This window comes from Emys orbicularis, chromosome 16, assembly GCF_028017835.1.
Source record: "Emys orbicularis isolate rEmyOrb1 chromosome 16, rEmyOrb1.hap1, whole genome shotgun sequence".
Classification (NCBI taxonomy): domain Eukaryota; kingdom Metazoa; phylum Chordata; order Testudines; family Emydidae; genus Emys; species Emys orbicularis.
The window spans coordinates 10,580,845-10,591,239 of record NC_088698.1 but is presented as its reverse complement, the minus strand read 5'-3'; the positions used below and the strand labels follow the sequence as shown (position 1 = coordinate 10,591,239).

Genomic DNA, 10,395 nt, shown 5'->3' with positions numbered 1-10,395 from the left:
AACACCAGAGTTACAACTGACCAGTCAACCACAGACCTCATTTGGAACTGGAAGTACACAATCAAGCAGCAGCAGAGACAAAAGGAAAAAAAAAACAAATACAGTAGAGTACTGTGTTAAATGTAAACTACCAAAAAAAGTGAAAGCAGCATTTTTCTTTTGAATAGTAAAGTTTCAAAGCTGTATTAAGTCAATGTTGGCAGCTGTAAACTTTTGAAAGAACAGCCATAACTTTTTGTCCAGAGTTATGAACATTTCAGAGTTACGAACAACCTCCATTCCCCAGGTGTTCGTAACTCTGGGGTTCTACTGTACTGTTAACCAACAAGTTTCATTGCCTCTGTCACTGCTGTGAGGTGAGACTTTCTAAGCTGTCTCAAGGATTTAGATCCACAGTTCCCATAAGTTTAGTGGGAGTTGTGCATCTAACTTTCCTAAACAGCTTTGAAAATCTCCCCTCGTGATTAAAGTTACGGTGTGAGTTTACAGATCCTGCTTGTGTATGAAGCCATAGTTCTTCCTATAGTTACAAGTAACCTTTAGATTAACTGTGGCTGAGAGGGATTCTCTTTTCTCAATTATTAGGGGGTAGCTGTGTTAGTCTGTATCCACAGAAACAACAAGGAGTCCGGTGGCATCTTAAAGACTTAACAGATTTATTTGGGCATAAGCTTTCGTGGGTAAAAAAACTCACTCCTTCAGATGCATGGAGTGAAAGTTACATATGCAGGCATTATATAATGACACATGAAGAGAAGGGAGTACCTCACAAGTGAAGAACCAGTGTTGACAGGGCCAATTCAATGTCTCAATGTCTTTATCTTGCATGTTTGGCAGCACTTTGTAGGATCTTGTTTGCTATTTCTCCTCTAAAGCATATGAGGCATGGTCCATGCCTAAAAATTAGATCGACCTAGTTACATCACTCAGGGTTGTGAAAAATTTTACACCCTGTGTGATGTAGTTAGGTCGACCAAACCTCTGTGGGGAGGTGGATTAACAACAAATTCTTTTAACTGAAACTTGATAAAATCCCAAACATTTCTGTTGACCTTATGCATCCTGGAGTTAGTGCTGGGTGAATTTGTTTTGGCAAATAGTTTATTCACCAAAAATGCAATTCTGGATTGACTGAATCTGTTCACGAATTCAGGTCAAATTTAGCAAATAGTTTCAGTCAAAAATGAGGGAATAATTTCCAAAAAAGTTGAAACATTTCTTTTTTGACACTTTGGAAATGAGACATTTTGATTTTTTTTAAATGACATTTCGTTTATACATTTAGCTAGATTTAATTAGCTTCCCTTCCCGCAAAAAATGTTTAGTTTTGGGTCCAACCCGAAATGAAACTTTTTCAGTTTTTTATGTAGACAAGAAAAAACAAAATATTATTGGTTCAGGTCACCCCACTGAACTGAAAAAACAGTTATTCGCCCTGCCCTATGTAGGGCTCTATACTGTTACCCGTAGCTCAGAGCCTTCCACATGCAATATATTAGCAATAATGAGGTCCCTAGTGGACTTCATGGAGTCTTTTTCCCTAATTAGTTTTTAATATTTGTTTCTCCAAAAAATTTTTTTGGCTTAAATTATCCGAGATTTCTTTTAAAATTTCCCCCTATTCAAAATATCTCCACTTGACAGCCCTTCCAACTTTCTTTTTAGGATGTATATTTCTGGGGTAAACTGTGAAGATGTTGAAGTTTAAATATGCTGTGCGGAGTCCGACGGAGCCAGCTTCCATGGAGCCCATAGCTAGCCGTGCTTCTCGGCTGAACCTGCTCTTTCAGGTATAGGGAAGCGGGCATCAGACCTGATGAACTGCATCTTGTTTGCATCTATGTTCACTGTATAAAAATGTCTTGTGTTGTGTGGGCTACCAACCTTTGCCCAACTGATTTTTTGGAGGATGATAGAGAGGCTTCTTGCTAGAAGCTCAAAGTCTGCACCTAATTTGCATAAAGTATAGATGATTGCTGCTGACCATCTTTTAATATGGAGCTGTTGCTCACATGCTATACATTTCAGATTAAGATGGAGCATCTGATGCTAGTGGACTCTTCTGAGATGAAGATGGAACATTGCATGCTGGGACTTGTAGTCTTTGCAGGCTTCTCACTTGCACTTGAAGATGGGCAATACTCACATTGGGTAAAAAAAACTACTAGAGCCTCCCCTGGGATAGTGCTTGGGGTGTGCTATAGACCGCCGGGATCTACCCTGGATATGGACAGAGAACTATTTAATGTTTTTAGGGAAGTAAATACTAATAGGAACTGTGTAATCATGGGAGACTTTAACTTCCCGGATATATATTGGGGAACAAATGCTAGTAACAATAATAGGGCTCAGATTTTCCTAGACGTGTTAGCTGATTCATAGATTCTAGGACTGGAAGGGACCTCGAGAGGTCATCGAGTCCAGTCCCCTGCCCGCATGGCAGGACCAAATACTGTCTAGACCATCCCTGATAGACATTTATCTAACCTACTCTTAAATATCTCCAGAGATGGAGATTCCACAACCTCCCTAGGCAATCTATTCCAGTGTTTAACCACCCTGACAGTTCGGAACTTTTTCCTAATGTCCAACCTAGACCTCCCTTGCTGCAGTTTAAACCCATTGCTTCTTGTTCTATCCTTAGAGGCTAAGGTGAACAAGTTTTCTCCCTCCTCCTTATGACACCCTTTTAAATACCTGAAAACTGCTATCATGTCCCCTCTCAGTCTTCTCTTTTCCAAACTAAACAAACCCAATTCTTTCAGCCTTCCTTCATAGGTCATGTTCTCAAGACCTTTAATCATTCTTGTTGCTCTTCTCTGGACCCTTTCCAATTTCTCCACATCTTTTTTGAAATGCGGTGCCCAGAACTGGACACAATACTCCAGCTGAGGCCTAACCAGAGCAGAGTAGAGCGGAAGAATGACTTCTCGTGTCTTGCTCACAACACACCTGTTAATACATCCCAGAATCATGTTTGCTTTTTTTGCAACAGCATCACACTGTTGACTCATATTTAGCTTGTGGTCCACTATAACCCCTAGATCCCTTTCTGCTGTACTCCTTCCTAGACCGTCTCTTCCCATTCTGTATGTGTGAAACTGATTTTTTCTTCCTAAGTGGAGCACTTTGCATTTGTCTTTGTTAAACTTCATCCTGTTTAACTCAGACCATTTCTCCAATTTGTCCAGATCATTTTGAATTATGACCCTGTCCTCCAAAGCAGTTGCAATCCCTCCCAGTTTGGTATCATCCGCAAACTTAATAAGCGTACTTTCTATGCCAATATCTAAGTCGTTGATGAAGATATTGAACAGAGCCGGTCCCAAAACAGACCCACTCGTTATGCCTTTCCAGCAGGATTGGGAACCATTAATAACAACTCTCTGAGTACGGTTATCCAGCCAGTTATGCACCCACCTTATAGTAGCCCCATCTAAATTGTATTTGCCTAGTTTATCGATAAGAATATCATGCGAGACCATATCAAATGCCTTACTAAAGTCCAGGTATACCACATCCACAGCTTCACCCTTATCCACAAGGCTTGTTATCCTATCAAAGAAAGCTATCAGATTGGTTTGACATCTGATGAATTCCTTCATCAAGTAGTTGCTGAACCGATGAGGGGGGATGCCATTTTAGATTTGGTTTTGGTGAATAGTGAGCACCTCGTTGAGGAAATGGTTGTAGGGGACAACCTTGGCTCGAGTGATCATGAGCTAATTCGGTTTAAACTAAATGGAAGGATTAACAGAATTAAATCAGAGACTAGGGTTTACGATTTCAAAAGGGCTAACTTTAATAAATTAAGGCGACTAGTTAGGGAAGTGGATTGGAAGGCGCCTGGGATTATTTCAAGTTGAAGTTGCAGGAGCTGTCGGAGGCCTGTATCCCGAGAAAGGGAAAACGGTTCGTAGGCAGGAGATTTAGACCGAGCTGGATGAGCGAGCGTCTCAGAGGGGTGATTAAGAAAAAACAGAAAGCGTACAAAGAGTGGAAGAGGGGAGGGATCAGCAAAGAAACCTACCTTATTGAGGTCAGAGCATGTAGAGATGGAGTGAGAAAGGCCAAAAGCCGTGTAGAGTTGGACCTTGCGAGGGGAATTAAAACCAATAGTAAGAGGTTTTATAGCCATATAAATAGGAAGAAAACAAAGAAAGAAGAAGTGGGACCGCTGAAGACTGTAGATGGAGTGGAGATTAAGGATAATCTAGGCATGGCACAATATCTAAACGAATATTTTGCATCGGTCTTTAATGAGGCTAATGAAGGGCTTAGGAATAGAGGCAGCGTGACAGAGGGGAATAAAGGAGGGGGGGTTGACATTACCGTATCCGAGGTAGAAGCCAAACTCGAACAGCTTAACGGGACTAAATCGGGCGGACCGGATGATCTTCATCAGAGAATATTAAAGGAACTGGTGGGAGAAATTGCAAGCCCGTTAGCGATAATTTTTAATGAATCTGTAAACTCGGGGGTGGTACCGTTGGACTGGAGAATAGCTAATTTGGTTCCTATTTTCAAGAAGGGGAAAAAAAGTGACCCGGGTAACTACAGGCCTGTTAGTTTAACATCTGTAATATGCAAGGTCTTGGAAAAAATTTTGAAGGAGAAAGTAGTTAAGGACCTTGAGGTCAATGGCAATTGGGACAAATTACAACATGGTTTTACGAAAGGGAGATCATGCCAAACCAACCTGATCTCCTTCTTTGAGAAAGTAACAGATTTTTTAGATAAAGGAAATGCGGTGGATCTAATATACCTCGATTTCAGTAAAGCGTTTGATACGGTACCGCATGAGGAATTATTGGTTAAATTGGAAAAGATGGGGATAAAGAACTGGTTAAAGGGGAGACTGCAGCGGGTCATACTGAAAGGTGAACTGTCAGGTTGGAGGGAGGTTACCAGTGGAGTTCCTCAAGGTTCGGTTTTGGGTCCGATTTTATTTAATCTATTTATTACTGACCTCGGAACCAAATGTAGAAGTGGGCTGATAAAGTTTGCGGATGACACAAAGTTGGGAGGTAATGCCACTTCGGAGAAGGATCGGAATATCCTGCAGGGAGCTTTGGATGACCTTGTAAACTGGAGTAATAGTAATAGGATGAAATTTAATAGTGAGAAGTGTAAGGTGATGCATTTAGGGATGACTAACAAGAATTTTAGTTATAAGCTGGGGACGCATCGGTTGGAAGTAACGGAAGAGGAGAAGGACCTCGGAGTCCAGGTTGATCGCAGGATGACTATGAGTCGGCAATGTGACGTGGCCGTGAAAAAAGCTAATGCGGTCTTGGGATGCATTAGGCGAGGTATTTCTAGTAGGGATAAGGAGGTGCTGCTTCCGTTATACAAGGCACTGGTGAGACCTCATTTGGAGTACTGTGTGCAGTTCTGGTCTCCCATGTTTAAAAAGGATGAACTCAAACTGGAACGGGTACAGAGAAGGGCCACTAGGATGATCCGAGGAATGGAAAACCTGTCGTATGAAAGGAGACTCGAGGAGCTCGGTTTGTTTACCCTAACCAAAAGAAGGCTGGGGGGGATATGATTGCTCTCTTTAAATATATCAGAGGGATAAATACCAGGGAGGGAGAGGAATTATTTCAGCTCAGTACTAATGTGGACACGAGAACAAATGGATATAAACTGGCCGTCGGGAAGTTTAGGCTTGAAATTAGACGACGGTTTCTAACCATCAGAGGGGTGAAGTTCTGGAACAGCCTTCCGAGGGAAACAGTGGGGGCGAAAGACCTCTCTGGCTTTAAGATTAAGCTTGATAAGTTTATGGAGGGGATGGTTTGATGGGATAACGTGATTTTAGTCAATAGGTCAATAACGTGCCATCGCTGGTAATTAGTATCAATGGTCAATGAGGGTCTGGCTGGAGAATCTTGCCCGCATGCTCGGGGTTCTGCTGATCGCCATATTTGGGGTCGGGAAGGAATTTTCCTCCAGGGTAGATTGGCAGAGGCCCTGGAGGTTTTTCGCCTTCCTCCGCAGCATGGGGCAGGGGTCGCTTGCTGGAGGATTCTCTGCAACTTGAAGTCTTTAAATCATGATTTGGGGACTTCAACAGCTGAGTCAAGGGAGAGAATTATTCCAGGAGTGGGTGGGTCAGCTTTTGTGGCCTGCATCATGCGGGAGGTCAGACTAGATGATCATAATGGTCCCTTCTGACCTTAAAGTCTGAGTCTATGAGGGTAGTCATAAGCATCATTTGACTAACTAGCTGCACTTCAAGCATCTTTTTTTCAATTAGTGTCCAGGATTTAAACAGCCTTTTACTTCAAGTAAGAGTTGCTATGGTAATTGCCTAGATCAGGGGTTCTCAAACTTCATTGCACTGTGACCCACTTCTGACAACAAAAATTACTTCACGACCCCAGGAGGGGGACTGAAGCCTGAGCCCATCCAAGCCCCACCTCCCGGGGAGGGGAGGACAAAGCCCAAGGCAGGGGGCCGGTAACCTGAGCCCCGCCACCCAGGACTGAAGCCCTTGGGCTTTGGCTTCAGCCCCGGATGGTGGGGCTTGGGCTCGGCCCCGGGCCCCAGTAGGTTTAATGCCAGCACTGGCGACCCCATTAAAATGAGGTCGCGACCCACTTTGGGGTCCGGACCCACAGTTTGAGAACTGCTGGCCTAGATATTCCTGAAGCACATGGCAAAATCCATGGGCTAGTATAAAAATAGGACAACTTAAATCAGAAGCATTCTAAGGACCTAGAAAAAGAACACGAATGATGTGATTTGGCCTTTTATCTGCCTTTATTGAGTTTTCTTCAAGGAAAAAAGTAAAACATTTGTAATAGTTGTGTACATCACTAATCACTATCTGATGTATTTAAAACAAACCTCTAAAATATTATTTGTTTAATTTCTGAAGCAGTGATTTTTTTTTTTTTTTGGTTATGGATAATATATAATCTGTTCCTATACATATGTTATTGATTTGAGGCTTTTCATTATTGTCTGAGACTCCATCTGCTGTTGCTTTTTTTTCAGGGGAAGCCACCCTTTGTGACTCAACAGCAGATGTCTCCTCTCTCCCGGGAAGGCATCCTTGATTCCCTATTCGTTCTTTTTGAAGAATGCAGCAATCCTGCTTTAATGAAAATTAAACATGTAGGCAACTTTGTAAAAAAGTGTAAGTTTTCTGAGACTAATTCTAGAACTAATTTGATGGATAGTAGTTAAAAGTATGGGCATTTAAATAACAAACTTAAATGCATAAAGCATTAATATTGCTGTCTTTGATTTGCTCCTGTAACTGACTTTGTATGAGAAACTCCTGCATTTATGTGGAACTCCCCTGAACTTTTTGGAGCTCTGTACATATGCAAAGGTCCACCTGCACAGTCAGCTGAAGGATTTAAAGGGCATCTTTTCTAATGTGATTTTGTAGTTATGATATAGTTCTGGTTCAGGAGGCACTTCTATTCTAAGCCCCTCAGAGTACTGCATACAGAATTGTTCTGGCTATAAACCCTTGACAGATATGAACAAATTGGAAGGAATTTGGAGAATATGAGAATAATTAAAGGCTTGGCAGGACTGATTTAAGAAGGAAGATAAATATTTAATTATTTTAGCCTGGTGTAATATTTTAGATACCATGTATTATGCATGGTGTTTTGTGTATGTGAGCGGGTTGGTGGGTATATCCTGTAAGCAGTAGGTCGGCACCTAAGAATTTTTTTTCAGTCAGAGTAAACCCATTTTACTAGTGATATGCTGAGATTCTAAAGAGAACTGCATTATAATCAACTAGCATTTTTGCTAAGATCTAATTGCACAACGTTTAGTTAAACAGAGTTTATAAGACTATCTATAATAGTTACATCTGGTGACTTCCAATTATTACATATAGAGTGAAACTACTAGTGTTTGAAGACTAAAATAATGGAGAGAGAGGAATTGATTATCATGATCCAAGGAAGTATAACAAGGAATAATAGGATAAACTGAGCAAAGGAAAATTTTAGGCTGAATATCAAGAAAAAATTGCTAGTCATTTCTATTAGATTATAGAATAGTCTCTCTCAAGGGAAGTTGTGAGGAAGTGGTGAAAACCCTGCCATTTGACTTCTAAAACTAGACTGGACAAAGTACTCTGACACAGTATAGAGACTAATCTTGTATTGGCAGAGAATGATTGAGATGGTCTAATAGGTCTCCTTTATTTCTGATTTCTCTGATGCTATGAAAGGGGCTGAGTTATGGTTGCTGTGCAAACTATCTTTGAATTTCCTGACTCTAAAATCACAGTCATAACTTTGCATTTGCATTTTTTAATAATTAATTATGCTTGATGTACGTAAACAAACAAATTATAAAGTGATTTAATATTTATTGAGGGCTTGGAACTAAAGGAATATTTCTTCCTTTGCTAAAACTGTAATCATCACAAAATGTCACTTGCCTAATGTAAAATAACTTCCATTTTGTGCAGATTCAGAGACTGTAGCTGAGTTACGGGAACTGCTGCCCAGCATGAAGGATTTTGAAGTAAAAAGTGTGGTGGGAAGTGGTCATTTTGCAGAAGTACAGGTGGTGAGAGAGAAGGTGACTGGTGATGTCTATGCTATGAAGGTGATGAACAAGGAGTCCTTGTTGGCACGAGAACATGTATGTGCATTCATTTATGGTATATTCTTTTAATTATGTCAGTAGACCTGCAAAAGGTGACCTAGTGGCTGTGAGCATTTTCTGTCCTCTATTATTAAACTTTGATTAAAAACTCTGATGGGAAAGATGGTTCTAACTTGGAGTAAAATGATATAATAAAGAATTACACTAATATTTCAACAATAAATTCCACCTCATGGTGTTTGGGGTGATTTGGGATTAGCTAGATTGATGGAAATCTTATTGAATGAATTGCATTTAAGGTAGCATTATAATTTAATGTTTCACTATGTATTTATTGCAGAATTGGTCGTAGGATGCTCGGTCCTAATTGTGCTAGCATGGGTTCTTGTTCTTGTCTGATTTTCTTTTTCCTCAATTGGCGGTGGTGGTATTATTTACTATTTTTATTATGGAAGTGCCTAAAAGTGCCAAATGAGATTGGGGATCCATTATATTAAATATTGTGCAAACGTGTAATGAGAGATGGTGTTACCCTGGAGAGTTTCCTATCTAAACAAACAAGGCAATGAAGTGTGGGAAGGGAAATAGAGGTACAGAGAGGTGAAATGACTTTCCCAGATCACACAGCAGGTTAGTGGCAGATGATGGTTTGTAAGTAATTTTTGAATAAATGGCACGTTATAAGCTTATGGCAATGATGGATGTTCCTCTGGAGCTACGGAATTCTAATCCATTCTGCTACTTTTTATTAGGATTAAAACTAATCCATTTTTTTTTGTAGGTGTCGTTTTTTGAGGCAGAACTGAGTATATTATCTAGGAGTAGCGGTACCTGGATCCCACAGTTACACTATGCATTTCAGGACAAAAAAAATCTCTACTTGGTAAGTGTAGATTTTTTTTCTCTTCTGTGGTGTTTAAGGTTGAACTTTTCTATGTTTGTATTAAACAGCATTGTGGTGGCTGGAAGTTGAACCTTTCCTTCTGTAAATTCTACACTATAAGTAGGCTTGGCAGAATTTTTGATTATTTTTTTTTTTAACAATTTCAATGGATAATATTGATTTTTTACAAAATTTATTTTAAGCATTTTTTCTATTTTTATCAATGTAACTTTTCAGAGTTGTGCAAAATTATAGGTCCTAAGCTTTTTTTTTTGTTTTTTTTAAGATTTTTATTGATTTATATTTTCGCAGTTGTGGGAAATTATGCAGAGTCAGACAATGGGGTGTGTCAGACAATAATTATTTAATGACAGACACTAAGATTCAAAACGTTAAAGCTTTATAAATGTTAAAACAAGAAACTGTCAACATTGTATGTCAAAATTTTAGCCTTAAACTCTAATAAGCAACATTTTTCTTTCTTAGCCTATCTGTAAATTTCTATCATCAATGGATATAGTTTTCAATCAATTTGTGTATGTATGGTGAAATTGACGTTTATCTACATTTACTGATAAAATACAATCCTTCCAAGCCTAACTATAAGATTATCTGGCCTATGTAGTATTTAAGGGCTTAATGAGATGTCTTTTTTGTGTGTCTGAACTACAGCCATGTCTCTAAAATTTCATTCAGGTTATGGAGTATCAACCTGGAGGAGACTTATTGTCACTCTTAAACCGATATGAAGACCAACTAGATGAAAGTATGGTGCAGTTTTATTTAGCAGAGCTGGTTTTGGCGATTCACAGTGTGCACCAGATGGGCTATGTTCACCGGTAGGTGGGCATCTCTTTGAAATACACTTATGATTTTATCATTCTGGAATGAGTATTGGAGTGGTGAACTCCAAATCTCAT

The 10,395-nt window shown here is 39.8% G+C and overlaps 1 protein-coding gene across 2 annotated transcripts in view; it reads left to right on the top strand.

Annotated features, from left to right (window-relative positions):
• Nucleotides 1–1,694: 1,694 nt before the first annotated feature.
• Nucleotides 1,695–10,395, top strand: part of CIT (citron rho-interacting serine/threonine kinase) — a 91,375-nt gene continuing 82,674 nt past the window's right edge. For both annotated transcript variants that reach the window (XM_065417752.1, XM_065417751.1), the window contains exons 1-5: nucleotides 1,695–1,790; nucleotides 7,006–7,147; nucleotides 8,453–8,628; nucleotides 9,374–9,475; nucleotides 10,172–10,314. In XM_065417752.1, the coding sequence (XP_065273824.1) occupies nucleotides 1,695–1,790; nucleotides 7,006–7,147; nucleotides 8,453–8,628; nucleotides 9,374–9,475; nucleotides 10,172–10,314 (659 nt within the window). The remainder of the gene's footprint in view (nucleotides 1,791–7,005; nucleotides 7,148–8,452; nucleotides 8,629–9,373; nucleotides 9,476–10,171; nucleotides 10,315–10,395) is intronic.